Raw genomic sequence first — 25750 nt, forward strand, 5'->3', positions numbered from 1 at the left:
CTAGAAGTGCCACAGACAAAATGTCTCTGTCACATAAAATCCCCCATTTCAGGGAAAAGTCAAAGCAGCAGTCTACCTGCTTTTGAGTAACTGCTGCCTCCTCCTGTCTATCACTTTCCTCTTTTCCCCTCTGCTCTCTCATCAGAGCCTTTCAGCGCCCCTCTGCTGTACCCACCGTACCCCCGCTTGTTCAATCACTTTGATTGTTGTTCCTGTTTGTCCCTCCTCTCTTCTTCTCCCGCCACCTCGTCGCCTCCCTGTCTCCCACGAAACTGCGGCTGTCGAAGCTTGTCACGACTGCAGGCTGTCACAATGTCAATAACAGCAGAATTTTAACACACCGCTTATGTCATGTTATAAAGCGTGAGCATCGCCCAGGTATTCTCACCTTGCCTGGTGAACAAGTCAGTGCCCCACCATGGAGGACTCATGCCCTAAGGCGTCAATGGTAGGCTACCTATCATTTGAAAAAATTGAAAATGAGGGGGAAAAAAAACACACAAACGCCTATGACTCACACTTTACTCCTGCTGTTTCAATCCTCCTGTTGCCTGGAACAGATTGTTAATTAAGTTTTCCTCCTCGTCTCTTATTTATGCATTCTGTCTGATCATGGAGGGGTGCCAGTATATGGAGAGGAGATGCCCACATATGCACATATGCACATACTTTCACTCCCTTGATGATGTAAAACACTAATATTTCTTTCTTTTCCTATCTATTTTGCTCTCTTCTCTTCTAATACTTTACCCTCTCTCCACTTTTTCTCTCTTCCTCTCTCTTCATATATATATCTTTCTCTCTTATGCTCACAAAAAGGGTTAACTGCCTCTTGTTTTAGAATGGTATATTAATTTTTTTTTTTTTTTTTTACCTGTTCTGTAAAAGACACTCTGCAATCTTATTTCCTCTTTTCCCTCTCCCTTCTCCTCTCTCTATCCCCAACTGAAGCTAAGGTGCTTAATTAGCAATTTGTTAAGGACACTTTCTCCCTTGGGCAACTGCGGTCGCACAAGGAACAACATAAGAGCAGGCTGACCTGAAAAAGACCCCAAGCAAAGGAGGCAGAGAAGCAGGGATGATAGAGACGGTGGAAGTGAGGATGATTCTGAATGGGCGCAGCGTGGGGGAAATCGCAAGGGAACTGAATAGGCATCTCAGGGGAGAGGAAATAGATCGGATTTCTGTTGCTACTTCTCAGCGTAGGAGTTGAAAGCATTTTCGCTGGTTCCCAGGATAAGGCAAAATCTCGCGCTCTGCATGCATGTGCAGGTGTTTTGTACCTGTGATAGTCTTGTTCATACACACACACACACACACACATACACGCACTCATAAACACATTTGTTACGGTGGATTCACCCAGCAGGAAGACAAAACAACAAATTGGAAAATGAACACCTGCTTTCCCAAAATGTTTATTGAAATGCGTCCATCAGTTATTGTGCTGCCCCCCTCTTGTCCAGTGCCTGCTGGAGGGGCAAACCTGCAAGTCTAGGAGGTTGAACTCTTGCTCAGGGATGTAAGGACAGTTGAGTTTGTAATATGAACCAGCAATTAGGTGTCATATTGTGGTTCATCACTGACAAATCAATACTCAACAATGTTTCTTTCCTCCTCCACAGCGAATTGAATTCCAAACTACAAGACACTCTCGAGCAAATAGAGGTATGTGCTTCCCTTTTTTTTTTTTTTTTTTTCTAATTCCATTATTTGACAGTGCTTTTAGTGAAGAGACTTTCATGTTTGTCTTTGTGTAATATTTTATGGAGACCCTGTGATTTTCCCGGAGCCCTTGTTTAAATGAGGCAAATTAGCCTTCCTTTTGACATTTTGGTAGTTCGGCATTTTCATCCCATGTCTGTCAAATATTGACAGATTCAAAAAGTCATTACAGCGAACATAGCAAGCATGGCAAATTGTATCTGGTTCATCTCTAGCTGTGCTTTGATAGCTGTGTGTGATGAACGGAATGCAAAGCAATTTTCTCTGCACCGAGCAGATTTGTCTGTTCACAAAAAGCATCTAGGCATGCGTTTACGCACATATACACTGGTACATGTACACACAGAGGTGGCCATATGTATGTGTAGCTATAAGGATGATGTTGTGAATGCGCAAGTGTGTGAGGGGATGAGGGAAACACCAATTCCCCTCATCTGAGAGCACCAAGAGCCAGAAACATGAGCATGCATACACAAACCATGTAACCTGAAGACATATTCACCCCAATTTTGACATGCTTCACAGTTCTGATAGAGGATAAAATCCAGTGATGGGCAGCCCTGCATGTAGCTTCCCTAAGCTCTCAACTGCTGTGTTTTATGACATTCTCCGGCAAACGCACACACACAAACTCGCACGCACACACTCACCCACTACTCTTTGTGCATAAGATTCTCCCTCTGCCCTATCTCTCTGTGGAAATACAGCCAGCCAGTCAACCGAATTAAGCAATTTCTAGCAAATATAACTACAATGATGTGTCATTATTAGCATTCTCAGAATGGGATGGCACAATAGAAATATGCAAAGAATGTGTCATAAGTAGATTTTTCCTCCTAACGGTACAGTATGTGCTGTTTGCCACTGGGCATCGCATATAATTTCACTGAATGAAGCACACAGTCACTATCACCCCTCATAGTTCTGAATTTAAATAATTGTTATGCATTTTTCAAGTTATTTGACGTTTATTCCTCCATCATATACTGCACAGCCAAACAAGCTGTCATTACACAATGTTGCAGTTACATTTATACATTGAGATAGTCACTTCGCGGGACTTAATACTTTGATATTAGTGGAGGTTTTCAAAAACAAGGCATCCTGAGATGCAGATAGGGGGGTGTGGGGTTTGGTAAAACTGTGAACAGATGGGGTTTTCAGTCTGGCATAGAAAATAGGAAGTGACAACATTGTGTTTCGCCCTCACTGCCCACCCACCCCTTCCTGCTTTCCTTTGCTACTTTATCTATGACTTTGAGAACTTACACATCCCTTGTGCTTGCCACTTTCCTTTTCTCACTTTCCTTGTAACTGTTTTTTTCTATACCACACACACACACACACACACACACACACACACACACACATACAATTACCTGCCCTTGGCCTTGTATAGTGCTTTCACATCTATTCTATATCTAAATCCCTGGTCTTAACGTTGATAATCCCTCACCTCTTTCTTCTCATCCCTCCTCTCGTTTTTTGCCTCTGTCATCTATCTCTCTCTGGCTCCAGGAGCAGCTGGATGTCGCCCTGTCGAAGACTTGTAAGCACTTTGATGTTTCGCACTACACCAAGGTCCAGCTGGCCTACACGCTTCTGGGCAAGACACAGGTCAGTGGTGGCATGGCTCTTCCACAGGGTCACAGCGTTGACTGGGCGTGACTGAACGTGATGCCCCGCTCATTATGATCACTCACTGCGTTTGTCACTTTGTTTCTGTGTCTTGGTGTTTTTGTCTATCCTGCTTTTGGACTTGCCTGTTTTTCTAGGTTAATGGATGGAACTTATTTTCTTTTTTTTTTTTTTCCTTATGATGTCTGACCTCCATCTAGTTATTTGTTTGTCCCACGCAATTTCTGAGCCTCCGCTGGCCTTACAAAACCTGAGGGACTGATGGATTTCACAGTGGGGTCAGTCATCTTGAATATAAACTTGAAAGGCCCAACACAGCACCACCATGCCCTCCGTGCCCTAGGATTATGAATTCATGCTCATAGATTAGCAGCCACAATCCAAGGGCACTTTTTACAAATCGGCAAGCATGAATTCATAATCTGAGGGCAGGTATTATAAATGCGAGAGCAGGGTTTTGTAAACTATGCACACAGATTTCTAAACAGAGTGTACAGATTTCCTTTTTTTCTCAGCTGACCTCAGGGGCAGCTCCATGGAGATGCCAAGTAGATGTAGACAGTAGTAAATAGGTTTGGCCTCTCTGTCTTACTCCCTTAGTCTTTTTCCAGCTTTGTTCATTTTCACCCACCCTGTGTCCTCTTTTTCACCCCTTAAACTGATGTCTTGTATCATCAAATATCAGACTTTGAGTTTAGGTTTGAAACTTTAAATTACCCTTCTTACCAGCTGTCTACTCCTCTTCACCAGAAGTTTCCAGACTGGGTCAATAACCTACTTTAATTTTTCCCAACCTGAATAAGTTGAAGTCTGGGTTGTGAGGGAACGTTGTGCCAGTCGGTGTCTGGGACATGCTGTCAGAAATTGCTCGGCCTGCCATGTCACATTTTATTGTATCTCCTGGAAATGCATGGTTTTCGATAGTGAAACTGATTTGGATGCTTGGTGTTTTTACAGGATATGATGTTTCTGGCATTTGCCCTCCTTTGGCATGTGCACACAGGTGGCTATCTGTCATTTCGACCTGCCATGTAAAGTTGATCACGTCAGAATGCTGGAATGATATTGAAGTTTTCTGTTATTAGTTTGTTGCGTTCAGACATACACAGTAACTTAAGGCAACACAAGGGAACTTTATTTACACATTTTCATACATAAAATGCAGTTCAAGGTATGTCACAGAGACAGAAGAAAACAGTGCAGAGATTAAATCAAACCCAGAGTAACAATTAAAACCAATGTAAAAGCAGTGCTTTAAAGATTTGTTTTAAGGTGAATATTACGAGCACGGTGTGTTGATGGCCTGAATGTGAGAGCTCCAGAGCTCAAGGCTGTAATTACCAGAAGCAGACTGTTTTTTAAATGTATGTTGGAGGAGCTAATAGGTTGCTGTGGGATGATCTAAGATACCTGGCTGGCATGTATCCAGTGATTTTACTAGAAAGATAGAGGAGCAATAGCAGGAAGACTTTTATAAACTAACAAGATGAGTTTCCTATAATTTCTAGAGGCTACATGTAGGTAGTGATAAGATTAAGAAGCTGGTGTGGTGTGGTCTTTCGCTTTGGTTGTTTTCAACTCTTTGTAGATTGTTCAAGGTACATTTGCACATGCCAGCTTACAGTTAGGTGCAGTACTCCAGCCTAGATGAAACAAATGCATGAGCAGATTTCTCACATTCGGCTTGGAGGAGCATATTGTAAACCTCAGACAAATGGTGAAAGTGAAACCAAACGCTTTTGTACTCATTACTAAAGTGAGTCTTAAAACCGAGGTTGCTATCAAACGTAACACCTAGATTCCTCTCCTGGTTTTTGGTTTTGATGAACAAAGAGTCAAAGTAAGCAGCTTAATCTCTGAGGCCGAGTGACAAGGACTTCAGCTTTGCCTCTGTTGAGTCGATGAAATTTGTGTGACATCCAGGAATTAATATCGACACAGCCAAGCATATTTTACACAAAACAACAAAATAATTCCCTGAAGCTATCACACATTGTTACAATGAAAATTTAAATATACTTTTTTGTCATTCAACCAAACTGGATGGTAATGAACATTACTCTCATCATGTTACACCACGGTGACCTGTTGTTTTATTCAGCATCGTTTCTGTGAATTACTGGCAGGGAAATGTGAACCCAAATTATCTTAGTATCTCCATAATATACAGGTCAGCACCATTGTGTGGAGTCTATTCAAAGGTTTAAACAAAACATAGCTAAATAGCCTAAGTGACAATGAAAAGAGCCCCACTTGACATGAAAACACCCTCACACATAATGCGTCATTATTATCAGAAATATGAGCATAAATAAGCTTTGTGCCTCTTGAAAATGAACAGTCATCAGTGAGGCGGAGACCGTGTCATGAGCGCTTGTTAAGAATGAATAATGTTTTTCTTATTCCTGTGATAATGAACTTTTTCAAAATCATGAGCTCAGTGCTTCCTCTTTGTTCTTTCACTCTTGGTGGATCTCAGTTTATCGCACTCTCTCTGCATCTGTATGTCTCTCACGGTTGGCCTTTCTCCGCGTCGTTTATCTGAATGCTCTGTTTTTTGCTGCAGTACACAAACAGGCACATTCGCAGACTTTTGTCCCGGCTCTTGTTCACTTGGATACACGCATGAATTTTGTCATCCCGGAGCTAATCAGCCTTACAAGGGTCTTGACATAACATATCACCGCAGACCATTTTTATTTTTTTCTCCAGACGTTGGCCTCTAGTCTCTCCCCCTCATTTCCTGGCTCAGATAAATTGGTTGCTCTTAGTCTAATGAGCCTGACACCAGGATTGTTTTTCTAACGTTAATTGGGCTTTACTTTTTAATTTGTCTCAATGAAGCATCCACTTGTTTATTTATAAATAGTTGCAGATGAGCGAGTGTGGCTGCGCAATTAATTGATCGTTTTGTCTTAAGTGTGATCGCTCAGTTTAATGGGAGTTAGAAGGTACTGGTCAGGGAACTGAGGTGAAACTGTGCCTCCTTTTCTTTTTTTCTCATTTACAGTTCAAGCTACGCACAGCCACACAAATGAGGTGAAACTACGTCAGACAGGATTACTCTTGTGGAACTGATCAGTTGTGATCTTGAGCTTGTGGAAAGAAAATCTAATAAAGTTATAACACTCCTTACCTGTTGGACTTTGCTCGGCACAGCACCCGCACCTCCCATGACTCCTATGTCCTCGATTGACTGGGATCCTGCTGCAAGGTGGTGGGCGGGAGCAAGAAAAACAAAATGATAGCAAATGTGACTGAAGTTTGTGACTGAAGAAAATAAAGGATAGAGGAAATTAAATTGGGAAAGAACAACTAGAGAAACAAAATTGTACTATAAATACTTTTGTGAAATCATGAGCAATTAATGCTCCCTTGGAAATTCTAGAAACCTCATTTTCTGAATGACTTAAAACCAATTCATGCTTCTTGCTGTCTGTCTGGTCTACACAGAATATTACCTAATTGCATCATGTGAAACTTTGCGTGGAGGGTCTGCGAAGGGTCTCAGCGCAAAGTTGTGCACGACTGGATTTTTGGAACACTGTGACAGTGATGCAGGGGCCACAATGCGTTGATAGGCTGGATTGTTGCTCTAAAAGAAATGTCAGAAGTGAACGGCGCTGCATCATTATGACAACAGCTCACATGCCGCTATTTTGTCCACAGGAACTGTGAATTGACAGACTTCTGTTGATACTGAGCGTGCTTGTCCATGCCGTAAACACCTTAAGCACTGCAGAGAAGATTGAATTGGCTTTTAGTTGGCTTAACTGTTTGTGACTTGCATAATAAAATATGTCAGTTAGTGTTACCAAAGTTCAGAAGGCGGTCAGGATCTGCTTCCTGGAGGTCAGCCCTGCTGTCTGCCCTTCACTGGTCCACACTGCCAGATCAATGCTGGCATCCATGTCTGGACAACTACCAGTTACTCCGTATTCTCCCATAACAGTTTTTGTTTGTCTGTCTCCTGCAGACGGCCATGGACCAGCTCCACATGCACTTCACCCAGGCCATCCACAACACTGTGTTCCAGGTGGTGCTGGGATATGTGGAGCTGTGCGCCGGCAACGCAGACACCAAGTTCCAGAAGATGCAGTACAAAGATCTCTGCACGGTAAGAGGCTGGGCGTGTGCACATAAACACATTTACTTTGAAGTGCAATCACGTATGCACAACTGTGCGCGCACACACAGAATTAGTTCACTCTTTATCTGTGTCAGGTTTGTGGTCAATTACACTAATATTGCACTTTTCTATCTGTGATATAGCAGCTGTTCACCAGGAGAAATTGTTTACATGGTTAATCATGTCTTTAATAAGTGAGTTAAGGGCTCAAATAAAATATAAGACCATCTGCCCACAGCTCTGATAAAATGACAAATACCCTGAAACTCATGACAATGCTTATATACACACCCGCATACACGATTTTACATTTACACACTTCACTCCCCTTGTTCTTTTATTGCCCTCTGGCCAAGCGAAAATGGCTTATTTCACGACAAGGGATTGTACATATTCCTCATAATGGAGTGAAATGAAGGAGAAGAGGAGAGCAGGGCTGAAGTGATTGAGAGTAAGAGTAAAAAAAAAAAAAAGTTCTCACTCGAGTGCGAGGCGCTCTTTATCATAGCCCCTCACCATGAGATAATTAATCTTGCTCACGCTGCAGAACCAATGCACTGAATAGCATTTTTTTTTGACTGGTTCCCCTATTCTGGTCTAACGCCGAAATGTAGTCTATTTCTCTCTCTCTTGCCCACCTGATATCTCCCCCTCTTCCTTCGCCCATTGTCCGCAGTTCACAATAAATCCCATTTGCCTGCCCAGCAAGCAATAACCTGACCAATTCATCACAAACTGCTGCAAGTGAGTTGTCTTCCCCGGGGGCCCTTTCACAATCTGACCAGGGTCTTGTAGAGTTGGTGTAAAGACGTGAGGGGGGAGAGTTCCTCCCTGCTGGAGGGCCTCGCTCACATCTCTCTGGTCTCTGTCGAAATGTCACCTGTCTTTGTTCTCTTCTCTTTCACCCTTATCTCCATATTTGGCCAGTCTGTTTGACAGCCGTTACCTTGGGCATCATCTGCTTTGCTCGTACCTGTGACGTGGCTTACCAAAAAAAAAAAAAAAAAATTCCCCCCTGAGGAAGACAACATGGGTTGTGGAAGTCAATTTAGGCTGTGAAGAATCGCAATTATTACTGTTTACAATTATAGAACCAAACATCTTTTAAGTTTTCGTGAGGGAAATGCTACTAAAGAAACTGAGGTAGAGTGTATATGAATACATTTTACGCATAAACGAATTAAAAAACATATAATAGATGCCAACTTTCAGATCTAAAGCTTCTTTCAGGTGATTATAGTACAAGACATTTATTACTCCAGACTCCTGTTCCCTCCAGAGGCTTTATTGTCCCACTCTGTCCTGACATCACAAAGGAATTTGTCAGCCTCTAGTCTCCTCTTCCCCTTCCTCCCACTCTTTTCCATCGTACTCCCCTAGTCTTGGCATGCTTGCCTGCCTGAGCTGGTAGGTGACATGGCTGCAGCTGTATTCATTCATAAGGCTGGGCGATTCAAGTCATGCCCACTTCTAGTCAGAGGCAGGTTTTTTTTTTTTTTAGTTTATAAGTCTTTAATAGGGGAATAGTGGATCAAAGTTGTTGCTCCCTCCATGCATGTAATCCTCCTCTTTATAGAGAGGGGAAACGTTTTATTTTGTCACTACAAAAATAAATAATAAACTTTAACACAGTTAGTGTTCTGGCCATCATGTAAATAAAAAACAGCTGTCGGGAGCTGGGAATATTGGCCGGTTAACCTGACCTCACTGGCTACAGTTACAAAAGTTACTACAGTTGTTGACAGGGTGACGCTGTAGATACACCAGCAGGAATCCCAGCAGTGGTTTGGATTCCTCTGCAGTGCAGTTTGTAGATTTGTAGATTTATTTATTTATTTATTAAAGTTAAAGGTTGGTCTTGAATGGGAATTGGCCGTATGAATTTAAGTGCACAGAGTGTCTATGAATGCAAACAAGACAGTGTAAAGGCAGACAGCTGTTAAAGGTACAATCATCCAATTATATGATAAGGCTTGTCTCCCAGTTGGAATTCTGCATTTTTTCAGTTTCGCTGAAACACAGACGACCAGTGAAGTCATCCTGGTTTTAAACGACAGTAGTCTTTTGCAATGTTTTCCTCAATAGGAAAATCTTTTATATAAATTTTTAAATCTAGTTTGGTGTCTCACCCTACTTTCACAACATGTTTATGATGTATTTTTTGCTCAGAGAGAGAGAGAAAAAATCGCCCTGCAGCTGAAGTGACTTACTTAACTTTTCACACGTTTATTCCATTCTCTTCCTTTCTGTTCATTTTCTGTTCCTGTGGATCTGACCCTTCATATTGATGTCAATGTCTCACGCTTCCCTGAAATAGTTTGCATGAAACCGTACGCTGGTTACATACACGCCCCAGTATTTACTTCCGTTTGATGGATACCCTGTCAACACGCTGTGTTGCCTGGATGAGTCCACTGGCACTACAAACGCACACACACACACACACACACACACACACACACACACACACTTTCTCCCTAGCTCTAGATTGATGGGATATGTCATTTCACTCTTGGTTGTGTGATCATGATTGATAGGGCTACACACACACAACAAAGCGCATGCACTCAGAGGGAGATGTGTGTACTCACACAAACAGCTAATCTGCATGCCACTCACAGCATATTGTGGCTGTGTCTTCAGTGACGTTTGAGGGAAGATCATGTCTTTTCTGTGCTTCCTTTAACACTTAAACATAGATGATTTTTTTTTTTTTTGTCTTAACATTTATGTCCAAAGCAGGAACTGGTGTATTTGCCTGAACAAAATACCGGCAAACCCTTCCTTCAACACCCATGTAAAATGTCTACATAGAAATCGAAAATCACAAAAAAATTAGAAGAAAGACTGAGAAAGTTCACTATTTGAGTTTTCTGACCCTTGGGGAAACCTCCCTCCCATGTTCCTGTCTGAGGTTGTTTCATGTTTGGGAGCATAGGGACACTGACTTACTTGCTTTATAATGTTTCCTTAGCAGGTATTAAAACATAGGCCTGTGACAGAATGTAAATAATCCAAGTGGGAGTGCTTGTACTGACCAGCTCCCACTGACTATGTGGAGCTGTATATGAGTGTGTAGCTAAAGCAAGCAGGACAAGTCAGCATTCCCTGGATAAATAAAGGTCAAAAGACAGTGACCCACATTATACCTTTTGAACTTGCCACTCAGTTGTGCAAGTTAAAATTCAGGGGAAATGGGAGAACTCAGAAAGGTCAGTTCTATTTGTGAAAAGGGCTTATAAATATTACATAACAACTCATCATTATTGGTTTGCTTCACACCTCCTCAGTTCCTTGGTCTCTTTGCCGTCTTACTGCCCTCCCTGATGGGAACACATCCCCGGCCCATAGGTGGCTCTGGGCTGATGATCAAGGGAGCAAAGGCCACCACGACAGACATGGCAGGAAGTGCACAGGCTATAGTTATCATGACAGTTACCACTTCCACACTGTATCCTGTGCTTTTGAGCCAGAGTAGCTGCAACAGTATTTTTAGAGTGTCTATGACCCTGTTCATGCTGGGCTTTAACATCTATCTCATGTGATTTGCCGAGACGTATCGCCGTTAACACCTGATATTATCGTGCATAGCAAATTAGCGAATTAATGTCCACACTACAAATGCCTTGTGGCCCGATGCATCCCTGGCCACCTCCGAAGGCGGTTTGAGTGATCAGATCATCGCTTGCACCTTGTTCACACCTCTATTTAAGGCTGTGTGATTGTGATCAGATCACCTTAGGCTCATGTTTAAAAAAAAAAAAAAAAAAGTGTGCATTGGGCCTATTTAATCATTTAACTTCTTGTAGGCTTTAGAAGAAGTGAATACATGAGAGGGAATTTTTTCTTTTGATTATGATTATAACGTGTGGGTGTGCAGTATCATTGAAGTACCCACAATCAAAGAAAAGACTCCCATATCGGTTCATACACTTACCAGTGCTTACGTACTGTCTAAAAAGTTTCATTCAAAGGGGTGAATGAAAACAGATTTAAAGCTACATTATGAAATATTACATGCATTTTTGCAGTTTTTTACACTAGGTTTACCCCTTGCAGTGTTAGAGTCATCATTGTTGGCCTGTCCACTATACAGTTTACAACCACCATGTTAGTTCCTGGTTTCAGCTTTCGAAATTTCTGTATAAACCTAAATAAGCTCCTCCTCTGCCCTCTACTTCACCTTCTCGCCTCTTCAACTTTGCATCCAAATTTCAGACGGGTCACATGAGTGCCTCTACCACTGCAATCAGCACTGTGTGGACAGTAAAGGTTAATTCAAAGCAGCTTATCTTGCATTTGAAATTGTGCAACATTTTAGAATTGGAGGTCAGAGACAAAATACTCCAAGTAATCCAACTTGTGAGAGTGAAACACATCCCTCATTTTCATCCCCAAAACACATTTTTTTTTTCACCTTAACTTTTGGTTTTATACAAGCGATCTATCATGAACCCGTAAAAACGAGACTGACTGTGTGTTTACAAAAGGACTTTGAGCTAAAGCAAGAAAGATGGCTTACTGGAAGTTAACTCAGTTACATGTTTGATCACATAGGGATGATCATTACCCTCAGAGATTATCAATACCGTTACGATGGATTTGTGACCAATGGAATCGCTTTGTTGAAACTGCAGGTTGTATAATGGCTCATCTAAAAACACAACCAAGGTCTACTGATGACAGAAAAAACACCCTTATAATAATTTCCACTAACTATGTTTTTATTATCCAGTGTTTGCTCTCCCATAATGATTCATCCCACTTTCTATTGTCCGAGGTCCCATCATTTTGATTCAGGTCGGCCTTTAAGTGCTGTTGTGTCCCGCAAGGACGGACCATTTTGCGAGGCGGTAGATTGGATATGGATGTGTTGTACTTTTTGTTAACCAGTGCCATGATCCTCAGCAGCTCCTGTGTCGCTTTCAATGCTTTTTATGTTTAGTTAGCAGCTTGCTTCATTATCAAGTGAAACCAGTTCACTGCCAAAATAGATTGTAGCCCTTATTACCCAAGCTCTTCTGGAGGGAAATTGGTCTCATGTAACATGTTTGCGTATCACAGCAGCAATAGACATCGAAGCCCTGTAGATGTTTGTATTGCAAAGTGAGGTCTTATTCTCACAGAAATCTTTTTTTGATTGGTGATCCTTGGGCCAGGATGCCCCAATCATCATTTGTTTGTTTTTTTTCCCTGTCTTTTACTTGTATGCTTCTTGTATTTTTTTTTCCCCCTGGGGAATAAAAAGACTGTGTCCTGACTGTGCTCTGAAAAACATCAAAATGCACTCGGTTTTCCTCTCCATCTGAATTCCTTAGGGATTCAGTTGGCGCTTCAGAATCTGCGTTTGTATGCCCTGTGAACTTCGGTGTAGTGCCTTGCAGATTTTTGTGAAAGTTCACATGAAATTGCGTGTGAGACAGTGTCGGAGTCGTCAGAAAATGTGTCAAACAATCTTGTATCCCATTCTGGTGAGATCTGGTGTTACTGATATTGTAGTCGGTGATTCTTGAAGGTCCCCTGTGCATTGCAGCTCCGTAAACAATGACAATAATAATTCTCGTATTTTGTCTCTCTGACAGAATCGTCTGTCCATATTGCTGTTGCTTTTGACTGTATTGATGATTCTATCTCATGCTGGATGAAACGTGGATGCTGGCTGCAGTCTTGGTGCCAGCTGATGTTTGTGAACTCCATCAAACTAACCATAAAGCCACTAATGTTGTATTTTAGTCTCTGGTTAGGTATAAAGTCTGCACAAGCATTTCTACATCTTTGTATTCTTGTGCATTTATCCTTTGATGTCCATGTCCACAAACTTTGGAGCTTCAGCTGCCTTTATACCACATATACCTTTATAGTTAAGCCACTTTTTCAAAATGTTTTTACCCATCATGTCAATGCCCTGCCAGCACAAGTGGACTGATTTGTGTGTGTTTCTGTGTGTGTTTGTTTATGAGAGTTTCTTCTTTGTCAGGGAAGACTATCTCTATGCTGGCGTGGCAGATCTACAGATTGCTGACTTTGTATTTGATCCATTGCAAGTTTTATAGATATATATCTGTTTTTCCCCCCTTTGGGTGGAGGTGATGATTGAATCTCCAAAAAAGAAGTGAATCAGCTAAATCAAGGGAACCCGCTGTACCAGCTCCTTTGTTTGATGTGTGGGCTTCCCTTCATTTTTACAGCCACCTGCCCACAAACACTTGGAAAACACGCTCAATGCTTTGTGTTTTCAAAACTTCTCCGATGCAGCTTAACATGCACATGATGATATGTGACCATCTCCAGAAAACCAGATGGCTTTTGTAAAGTAGATCTGAATTAGGTGTGTATAAGGACACTGTAAACAGGAGTGAGGATAGCTGTTCTTTAACAATCATATTGTAATTACATTATAATTATATTAATTAGTTACAATAATTGATGATCTTTGATGATGGGGAACCTTAATTAACGGTGATGAAAAGAAGGTGCCATTTATTTTGATTCAACATTTCACATTCATTTGATTGAAAAAAAAAAAAAAAAAACAATTCACTGCGAACAGGCAGATGTTGTTTGGGAAAACGATATGCCGTTAAGACTAATTCACCAAATCAATGATTATGGCCTGAATGTCCCTTTGGCATATTGATCAGAGGGTCATTAATTACACTGTACTTGATTTCACTGCTTCCCATGGGAGTTTTTTTGTTTTGTGTGTCCTAAGTGTTGGCACGTATGGATCAAAGTTCCAGAAACATTCTCACGATACGTTTTTCTCTACAAATCCCAGTTTTTGCGTCAAAAGCGGCATACATGTCTTTCAAATGCCACTTGGTGCATACACATTTCTAAATAAGGCCCCTAGTATGACATGAGTTACATTTTCTACATTTTAGTTTAATATGTTGATTTGATTCATGTGATGTTGGATTTGAACATTTCAGAAAGAGCAGGGCTGTGTTCTCACTTTGACTCTCAGATACATCGGTGTACTTTCCACTAGAAACGGGGATAGAACCTCCCCCAACACACACACATATACACACAAACACACTCACTAAAAGGACAAGACAACAGTTTTGTGGAGGAGTAGATTAGGTTATTTCTTCTCATCAGGCCCACTGAGGATCACAAACACAAACACACACACACACACACACACACACACACACACACACACACTTTGTGCCCCGCCAACCCTAACATTGTCCCCTCTCAGTCCAGTTGCTTGGCAACATTGTGCTCTAATATGGACGGCTGCCACAGAACCACTAAGGTTCTCTTTGTCAGATCTGCTTCCTTAGCTTATAACTAGGATGTAATGCTAAAGTAGTTGAACAAGTGGTGTAACTTATTACTTTTCTCAGGGAGTAATTCATTACTTTGAAGAAAAGTAAGAAATAATGTTAATTATTTAATTAAACCACAGCACTTCATGGGCTAGGACCAAGCTACATTGCCAACTCCCTTACTGGCTATGCACCCCAAAGAGCACTGCGATCGTCTGCTTCTGGCTTATTGGTTCCCCACAAAAGTCGAAAGAAAATTGGGGATGCCGCCTTTGTTACGTATGCCCCCAAGCTTTGGAACACACTACCTTTAGACATCAGGGAAGCCAGCTCACTAGATATCTTTAAAAGAAGATTAAAGACCTACCTTTTCACTCTGGCCTTTAACTAGCTCCTGTTTTATTTGTCTTTTATCATTTTATTTGCATCTTTTGTTTTATTTCAAAGTTCTCGCTTTTAGCCTTTTCCTTTTAATTTGTGTTTTATTCTTTTTAATGTTTTATTTAATGTTTTCAAATGTTCTTTTTATTGTGAAGCACTTTGAGCTGCAATTCTTGTATGAAAGGTGCTATACAAATAAAGTTTTTTTTTATTATTATTATTATTATAATGTTTTTCCAGTCACAACTGCAGCACATGTAGCAGGGTTTTTTGTTTTTGTTTTTAGTACATAGCTGTATTTGTTAGCAATGGTGTTTTCAACCTTATGCAAGACAATTTACACTAGAATGGGAGTAATTTTGTCTGCAGATTCTGTTTTAAGCAGATAGAGCCAACCTTTGATACCTCAAGGTAATCATTGAACTTGCATGCAGATTTTTTTTTTTTTTTTTGCTTTTTTGCTGCATAGTGTGATCATAATTATTTAGTTTCAATAGTTTTAGTATTGCCAATATGCAACTATTCTACAAATATCAAATTGTGGATCCTAATATCACATTATGCTGTACAATCATGCAAGATTAATGTGCAGCCCTAAACCGAACCAGCAAAGGTTTGAATGACCTCCAACCTCTTGTTTTCATTATTGGGGTGTGGTGATGAGAATCCTATGCGCGACTATTTGCATGAACAAATTTATCTGATGTCATTGTCCTGTATTTGCGTAAATCAACAAGCTGCAGTCTACTTGTGCCCACTGTTGCTGGATAAGTGTGATCAGCTGAGCAATAGTTAAAGAGTTTGCCCACTAGAGGTTTGTATTTTGTTCGTTTTATCTGAATGTTACTCTCAGTGATTAATTGCCGCTGTGCCCAGCTACACAAACATTATCTCTTTCTAGGAAAAAAGTGATTAATGTCCTTTACCCAGTGAATGTGTTAAAACCTTTCAAGATTTTAGTGCAGTTAAAACAAATTGAAATGAGGATTTATTGCATTGCTAAGAACGCTATTGATCATCATCTCCAGAGCTGCTGCAGGATATATTGTTGTTACACTGCTTTTGAAAGAAGATGGTTGACAGTATGAGTGGATGAATATATTTCCTCACGTATATAACCAACTCTTTTAAAGTTTGCACTTTAATATTTCAAAAGACCTGGATCTTGGGCCTAACTTCACAGTTTGGTGTTGTGATACTATTCATTTTCCCAAGCCGGGGCTGTTGACTTTATAGTGTTTAACTTTTACAACACCAACATCACTAACAGGCCCACCAATTATTTTAATTTCCTTCAACTGTGGAGATGGCGGTCAAAGAATAACTTCACTTTCTCGCTGAGTTATGAATTTACTTCAGAGTCTCACCAAGACATTTTCTGTTGACAAAATTTCTTGGAAAGCGATGGTTTATCGCTTAGAACCCCAGCCACGACTAATTTACAGGATTGTGATGTCCAGGCCAGCGCAACGTTGAAGAGAAAATAATGCATAATTTGTTGTGGAGCCGCACTTATATTAGCTTTTCAGCACTCGGGGTCCATGTTGCTAGGTGCCGTTTCCTCTCCGCCGAAAGAACCAGCGTGCGAGGCTTGCTGTGTGTAATTTGCCATGTTTTTGCGAGAGGCAGCAGAGGCCTAGACACACTCATTCATAATCATAGTTTTAACAAAAGTCATGTGGAGCTGCTGTCAACAGCGCTGTATCATCTGGCAGTGATTAGTTTGTCTCTGGACATGGTGATGAGGCTTGTTTGGTGAGTCATACTGTTGAGCTGTGAGCTTTGTCAGTGGCCTCTAAAATGTATAATTGTGCCAGCCTCACCCAAGTTGGGCCAAACCATAATTCAACACATATACTCTTTTTTTTTTTCTGCACTGCCTGGCTTTCCAAGAGCTCCTGGGAACAAAGATGTGATGTTGGTTGTGCGGATGACCAACGGCAGTTTGCACATATCCCAAATGATTACTTTCTGTTGTGCAAGATACATTGCTGGCCAAAGAATAAATAAGCTTCTGAGCTGCCTTTACATGTTTGAATGATTGCTAAAATGATCACTTTTTACACAAATTAAGTCACATTCACTTTTGACATTATTACAACAGTCGGTTATTTGTGCCTGTTGGTTTTGAACTCATTAAGGAAGCCCTGTAACATTTTGCGCACAGCGGAGGCATGTGTGAAGTTCCTCTCTGTGCAACAGCAAGACACCTTATTGATGACACCCTAATTATAATTAGTCCTTACATGAGATGAAAGCAATGAATTTCTATTAACAAAAAGCTAGATTTTGTATATTGTAGTGTCCTTAAATGACAGCTACACACAGGCTTTATTTAAAATCTACAGTATTGTGGGCGGCTGATCAGTTGCATATTTAATTTTCCTGCTGAATCTAAATCTAAAATCACTTATTAAAACCATTAGATATCAAATTTATTTCAAAATAGCACAGCAGCATGTGTCACCATCACTGTGTAAATGATTGCTGAAATATATATGATTTTGTAAATTTATTTTTTTAAAGAAATGAAACCCTCTAACAGCAACTCACACAGACTTGTATAACTCTATTAAAGTCACACTAAGTATCTCAGGGAAGCCAAGTGCAAATGAAAGTCAGTGACCTTGTCTTCACCACCTCTCTGTTGGCAGCATATTACCCCGGACAGCTATATCCCTTGCCTGACAGATCTGTGCAAGGCATTGTGGGAGGTGATGCTAAGCTACCATCGCACCATGCAATGGCATGAGGAGCGTGACAAGGAGGAGGCCACATCCACCCCAGGTAAGAATTTTTCAGAATTTTATCTTTTATCTGTTATCCAACCATGGTGTGTTTGTGCACATGGCAGCCATTCCACAAGTCATTGCCAGGTGAGGACAAAAAGGTCCACAGTTGCTGGTAGAAATCGTGAGGCATCTCATCTCTGCAGTACATGACAGGCCCGAAAATAAATATTACAGCAACTTTGCAAGAACACCAGAGGCCCTTGAAGAAACTAGTAGATTCTTCATGCATAACAGCTTCTGTCATCACGACCTTGTGTTTTGCAGCTGTAACTCTATTCTCTATTTTTCCACCTTTCTCATTTTCTCCCTCTGAAACACCTCTCTCTCTTCTGCCCTCTCTGCTCTCCCATTTACATGCAGGTGTTTTCACAAAATTCACATCAGCTCTGTACATTGGTTTACACAAAAAATCAGTTTACACAGACTCACAGAAAAGAGGGTCAGCTTTCCTCCCATTGTCAGGAGAATAGGCTCACTGATGTTATTGATTTAATTTCCACATCATCAGGTCTGCACTTTACACCGAGGCATTACTGAACCTTGGTGAACTGTAGTGTATGGAAAGGAAATGGTTTTGAAGGAGTACCGGTGCCTTTGTGCAGCGCATGTAATTATAGTGTAACTGAGGATTTTATGGTGTTGCAGGTGAAGTGGCATATATCTCACAGCGTTTCCGTTCAATGTAGAGGTCATTGAACAAGTCAAGAGGAGAATAACAGCTTAGTCTCCTCAGCAGCGCCAGCCCGTAGGGAGCTGCGTTCTCGCTCTAATCCGTTTTACCTCTGAGGCACCGTCATTTGTACTTGTAAATATTAATTTTCATATCATTAACATATTTATTTTGTGTTGACACTCTCTCCCAATTACATGAATACAAATTGTGTATAAACATGATTGACCTTTCTGTGTTGACCCCCTATGAAGATGAATTTATTTTTGAAACATCTGACCCAGAGGGGTGCTTTCAAGGATAAACAATGCATAGACGAGACACTGTGAATGATGAATACACTATGAGGCATGCCGTCTCAGTGAAGTGTGTCATGTGCGACTTCAGGTTTGTTCCCTGTTGGCATCAAAATTCCAAGGGGACGTGAAGTTGTTGCAGTGTCAGTTCCTCGTGATGCTGTGGATGTCTCAGCCCATCGCGCAGATGAAAGTAAAATTATGACCTTTTCCAGATACAAAGTGCTTCTGTGTCGTCTTCAGTGACATACCTGACCTTCCAGTGTGTTCCGGATACAAAAACAGAACGCATTTGCATCTCAGTTGAAGAAAGAAATCCCAATTATTAAACCCAACTTTTAAACAGTCTCGTATGATCGTCATAAATCTTGATAATTAATGCAGTGAGTACAGCTGCACTCAAGTAATGGTGCAGGAAGAAATTGCAAGGCTATACATTGCGGAGTGTCTCTAGTTCAACAAGTGAAGTTCTTCATGCCACACCTCCTTTCTTCCATCAGCCAGGTGTGAGACTCACAATATTAAAGACACAATGAAATGAAAAATGACTTTTTCAGTTTGCTAGCAAATTTTCCATGACAGAATATCCACATAGTTAACAACAGATGCCGAAATATTTCTTTTTTCTTTCTTTCTTTCTTTTTTTGTGAACTGTTTATATCAAAACCCCATTACTTTTACATTCTGAAAACAGTGTGTCTTTGATGGTGACATGCTGAAACAGTAGGCACGAACAGAATTTTAATACACTAAAAACATCATATTTTTGAGTAATCATCCTTCCCATGAAATAAAACCACTTTTTGCTGCCTAAATGATCACCCGTTGGGTTACACTTTTGAAAGGTGCCCCTCTGTGTTATGCCCCGCCCCCGTAACTTGTTTCAACAGGAAAGTCATTGAATTAAGGCAGCAAAAGGATCTTAAAATGCTGCTTCATTGAAGCTTGCCTGGGCAACACTGTGGGTTAGCACTAAGCTCTGTTTTAACATAAATTTCTTGACAGTTCATGAAGAGAAAGCCAGCTGGATTTAGTTTTATGTCATTCTTTAATATTATCAAAGACATAGTCAAATATTAACTCAGAGCACAGGATTGTCACATTAGTTTGTCTTTTTCTACAGCTCACTGAAAGCTAGTTCACTTCCATTCCCTATTACGTGCAGAATTCATTAGGCAAATGGAAGAGGACATAAGGGTGCCCTGTAGGTTCTGAATGGTTGGTGACATGATAAGTCCCCGGGATCCTTCATTATATGTAGTCATCCCATCTACAGGGCAAGGGCAAACCTCATGTTCCTTTCCACGGGGCCATCTATCATCTCACAATTTGATTGGCTGGTCACCTTTGTCCTCTGCATGAAGGTGTCCTCGGCCCTTGCATCGTCCTGGCTTTCACCTCTTTCTCTCTATCCTCATGAGTGTATGTTGTCCTTCGGAGCTGTCATTTACATGTTTCGTCTAATTTGTCAAAGAGTATTTTGTGGTGACAGTGACCTCCATCACACACACACACACACACACACACACACACACACACACACAAAATCCCAGCTCTCAGTGTTTGAGAAAGTGAAAGAGTATCACATTGCATTTAAGGCTATAGCAATCGTGATGTATTGAGCTGGTCAGTGTAATGTATCAGTAATTAATGTGGCCACTTAATAAAAGGGAAGGCTGTTTCAGGAAGTGATGTGGGCCAGGGTCATCTCCCAACCTGACAGAACAGATTTGTTGCTGTAGTGCACACACTGTCATGTTTGATCAGCGCTGATGGCCGTCAGGTTTAGGGTTTACTCTGTGTGTGTGAGTGCACTTGAGTGTGTGAAAATAAATATCCATGTCCAGTGTGTGTGTTTGTTACACAGGCTCACACACAGCATGGGCATGGACCATGGAGGCTAATATTGACATGCACCGAGGCTCTCTGCCCTGTTAGGATAAAGAAAGCCATCAATTCAGAGCACCAAGGGTGAGGAATTGGCCTTCACACATAATGTGGGCCTGATAAGAGTCTAAGCTATGGAAGCACGCTGTGTGAAATAACAGTTTTTTTTGATTGACCCATTTTATCTTATTCTAGCATTCTTGCAAGCTTCTCATGAGTACACATGACTTAAGCTCCCTCCAATATGTTCAACCTACCTATAGTATCTGACATGATGTAGAGTGAAACTGGACTCATTTTTCCAAACAATTCCAAATGCCTCTTTTTCAATAGCATTTTATACTAGAGATTTCTTAATTACACCACAGTGGCCCAAACTTTGCAACAGGCAATAACATATGTCCTAAGTGCAAGCAAAAAATGTATTTGAATTGCAAATATGTATTGAAATGTCTGATTTAATTTTGACTATAGCTGTAATTTCAAACTTGGTTTTCCCAGTTCATTTTTGGTTTTCTCCATCCATATCAAACTATTAGAGACCACCCTCTGGGCACAAGGGACTCTTATTCTCTGAGTGTTGACTGGAAGGCAGCCGCCTCCTGCAAGGCTGCCAACAGTGGGCTTCCACTCCTCACTTTGCCAACCACAAGGCATGTGGCACTATGCCTTGCATCTCCTCAGCTAATGACAGAGTCTTACTCTCGCTACTTGGTGAAAATCCCTGAAAAAAAATCCTACTTGAAATTTTTTCATGAGCACCATTCACAGTTGGTTGATGAAGTTTTAAAGTTGTGGAAAATGTTGATATCCAAGTTGCTGAGTTTAAACTTAACAACATTGCCAAAAACAAAGAAAGTTTTGTTTCAGTCAACAGTAATAAAAAATATATTATAGGCTAACACTCTTCACTTCACAAACACAGTTACCCCTTTTCCACCAAAGAGGTTCCAGGGCTGGTTCAGAGCCAGTGCCTGACTTAGCACCGGTTCTTTGTTTTTCCACCGCCCAAGCACCGGCCATACTGGTTCCAAATTGGTTCCAGGCAAGCACCAACTTTGAGCAGGGGCTAAACAGGGGCCAGAGAAAGAACCGATGACGCGACCCACCACATCATTGGTGGGCGGGTTTACAGACCCAAACGGGAACAGCGAACGCTATAAACGTATAGCTGAACGTAGTCATCGTTCGTTCTGACCATGAATACGACGGGTAGCCAGCAATAATTGCGTTGTCCGCCTATGGCAGGGGTGTCAAACTCGTGCCATGGAGGGCCAAGAGGCTGCAGGTTTTCATTCCAACCAACAACTCCACCAGGTGATTTCACTGATTAGTCCCGCCTCTCTGTTTGGAGGTAGGGTGATCAGTGAAATCACCTGGTGGAGTTGTTGGTTGGAATGAAAACCTGCAGCCTCTTGGCCCTCCATGGCATGAGTTTGACACCCCTGGCCTATGGATTGCAAGGTAGGCTTGTAAAGACATAAGCAGTATTTGCATCACTATGATGGGTCATCCATTTGTCGCCCATGTTTGTTATTGTGATTCCGAGTGAGCGGACACCCACGTGATCATGTTTTACGTTGACGTAGTGACGTGGCTCTGACTTGGCTCCGCTTGGCTCTTGGCCGATGGAAAAGTAAACTGGTTCTTTGTTGGAACCAGTTAAGCACTGGCTCTAGCACCAGCACCAAACTAGCACCAAGTTCTTTTTGGTGGAAAAGGGGCAAGTGTGTACTATACTGTTACCAGTCTCAGATTTATCTGTATGGAGTCAATACAAACAAATTACAATGAAGACAGCATGCAATCTGGTTGTACAAGCTGCCTCCCAAGATGGTCAAACATGAAACACATGAAAACACTGATAAAATGTGCATGTAGTACCAATCTACATGCAAAGCCTATGAAAATGTAATTAATAAATTGAAATGTGATGCAGATTTGCTTTTATCCATGCAGACTACGGGTGGGTTGGGGTTAGGATTATGTCTGAGGATTTCATGTCACTGTTATCCCGATCAAAGTAATCACAGTCCACAGTATTACCCGGGTAGTCATCAAAATATGTTTACATTTTTAGTGAACATCCTTTTGAGTGAAAAACAAACAAGGACAGATTCCAGTTACCAACATCCAGCAGGTAAGCACAATGAGAGAAAAAAATTATAATAAAAAGAATCTACCTGTCAGCCTGATACAGCGTTCACATGGTTCAGTTAGTTATGTGTTGTAAATGCAGAGTGAATTAATAACTTGTTTTATTTTCAGATCACACACACAGAGGTACAGCAAGGCTGCAGCAGTTCAGCCAGTTTACTGATGGACAGGCTGATTTGAACTGTTACTCATGGGCCGTGGCCAAATCAATGTTACGATTAGAAGAAAAACTGTGGTAAATTGCATTCAATTGATTGATCGATTTTCATTCCGCTCCATGCCTAGTCATGTAAACTTGGCGTTAAGTGATTCATGTTCAGGTAAGTCAGGCATAACTTAGGAATGGAAGAGAGAGACCACATCGCATAGTGCTAATGTTACATCCAACCAGAGGTAAAAGATCGAGCAAAGAAGCTGTTTGACATTACCTTACCAAGTTAACATTAACATTAGCTAAATTCACTGGTGACCATATTGTTAACTAACCTTCACAACAGAACACACAGTATCATAAGGTAATGGACATTAAGATAAACATCAACATCAGTCACACTTGCTTTGTTAACATTAAAGAAACTTTGAGTATCATTAGCTAATTTTACCAGGAGCTCGCTGAACAGACCAGGATAGTAAAGTGATCACATTTCAGTAAGAGATGTAAATTGTCCATTTACACCTGAGATCTATATGCAGAATCAATAATAATCAATTGTCTATCAAGCAGTAAAACAATGTGTGTAGGTTTGATTGCATTTTGAAATGCAGTTCTTGGAACTGGCAACCCATCACTGAAGCCAAGGTGTATGAATAATTCAATGTGTAATACTGCCCTAAATTTAAGGTTGCCCCGTTGACTCATTGCTAAAGCAAGTATATCAAATGTGATCATCACATCAGGTATGTTTGCCATCCATACCTTATCCCAGGCAGATAATCAAGTTTATCTGGAACACTGAATAATGAGGGAGTCGGGATGGGAATTGACAGCCTCCAGCTACCCTTTTTTCCATCTCGAGCTTTTGTTAAGATGCTTACTCTCAGGTCATATTAGTTGGCTGGGCTTTCAGCAGGTAAATTGCTTTTCTTGTTCCATAACCAGCTTTGTTGTTGGTGTTTGTTTGGTTTTTTTTTTGCAATCTCATCCTGACTTATAGTTAAAAAGCGATTAAGCCAAGGTGCCACGGTGCAGTTACATTAATATCACATTAGGCTTTGATGACGACTTTGGCAAAATAGGGCTGGAGGTTGTCCACTTCTCTTCTGTACAGTTCCTTTCTCTGCCAGTTTCCTCATAGCTTTGATGATGCAAAGCCTCTTGGCCACTGATTTGAAGTCAAAGACACATCATCAGCACATCTTGAACACTTTATGATCAACCGTGGCGTCAGCCGGGTTTGGGTTTTCCCACTTTTAGAATGCTTTGGTTTTTAGAACTTGTCAGGGTCAACTGTTCTGCTTTATTTTCTCATTTCAGTTTCATGAAAGGTTTGGCATTGCTTTTTTTGTTGTTGTCTGTCAGGAATATAAGTTAACATTTAAAATTTAATTTGCATCAATGAACATTCCCGCCCCCCATCTACTAACCACTTACCACCCATTCCTATGCAGTGTGATGAAACCCTATATGAAAGCTGCGTTTCATCCCTATCTGCCCTTCTTAGACTAATATCTAGGTAGTGTGTTGTGTGTTTGCATCAGGCTGTCATTTTCTTTAAAGCCTTTTGATTGTTTTTTTTTTCCTCTAAATCTTTGCACCTTTCTGCAGAATCAAACACTGCTGCCTAGATGAGTCAGAGTTAAGAATCAGTGGGTGTTTTCACTAATGAGTCACCAAATTTTGGTGACTCATGAGTGTGAAAGGAAAATACATATTTTGGGCAGCTCAGACTTCCTGATTGATTGAGACTTGCTAATTGACTGGATCATCCTGTCGTCTGGCCCTGGCCCATGCCTTTTGTTCACATTTGGAATTGCATCCCACCAGATCACTGCCTTACAATACCTTCCCTCACCTTTTGATCTCTGCCTATTTACATACCGTCTGTAGTCACTGTATAAAGGTCTTCCTCTGACATTGCTCTTGGTCAGCTCACCGCCCCAGATACTCTCTGCGTCAGTCAGTTCACCAGTGTGCCGGTGTACTTCAAGAGCACAGAGACACACACACACACACACACACACACACACACACACACACAAAAACCCCACCACCACCACAACCAGTGCTTATTAAATTGCAAATAGATATGTCAGGTTGTCACTGTGCCTCCCACGGCCTCTTTTCCCTTGTATTTCAGAAAGTAATACAATTATATTTTACTTTTTCCTCTTGGCTCAGACAAATTTATAGACAGGGCTAAAAATTGCTTCACTCATTGAGGCACAGGATGTTCGATCAGTGTTGTTATATCAGAATTATAGCACATCTAATTATATTACATTTGGTTTTCCTTCCTCTTGTGGGGCCCGGTTGTCATTATCAGAATTCAAGATTGCTATTAGATGAGTTTGCCTGTCACTGGAGAACTATTCTGATGGACAAGAGGAACAAAAGTGCCACTGTTAATTGTCTGTAACTCAGCAGGCATGAAGGTAAAGATAATATGAAATCACAGTGGGGTGTTGGATTGGGAATGCAGCACAAGGGAACTCCAAGTGACTATAGGAAGCTGAGTTTCATATTCACCTCAAGACATAAGAAACACATGTGTTTCCAATGTATAGGCATGAAACACTCACTGGTGCATCAAGTGCAGATTGTGATGATGATTAAGCTTTGGTTTTCCCATGGACTTCAG

The 25750-nt window shown here is 41.1% G+C and overlaps 1 protein-coding gene across 2 annotated transcripts in view; it reads left to right on the top strand.

Moving 5' to 3' along the window:
• The window catches only part of vps50 (VPS50 subunit of EARP/GARPII complex), a 118234-nt gene that overhangs the window by 35856 nt on the left and 56628 nt on the right, over window positions 1–25750 (top strand). For both annotated transcript variants that reach the window (XM_030063729.1, XM_030063730.1), the window contains exons 10-13: window positions 1626–1668; window positions 3244–3342; window positions 7340–7480; window positions 17805–17937. In XM_030063729.1, the coding sequence (XP_029919589.1) occupies window positions 1626–1668; window positions 3244–3342; window positions 7340–7480; window positions 17805–17937 (416 nt within the window). The remainder of the gene's footprint in view (window positions 1–1625; window positions 1669–3243; window positions 3343–7339; window positions 7481–17804; window positions 17938–25750) is intronic.

Source organism: Myripristis murdjan, chromosome 11 (genome assembly GCF_902150065.1).
Source record: "Myripristis murdjan chromosome 11, fMyrMur1.1, whole genome shotgun sequence".
Classification (NCBI taxonomy): domain Eukaryota; kingdom Metazoa; phylum Chordata; class Actinopteri; order Holocentriformes; family Holocentridae; genus Myripristis; species Myripristis murdjan.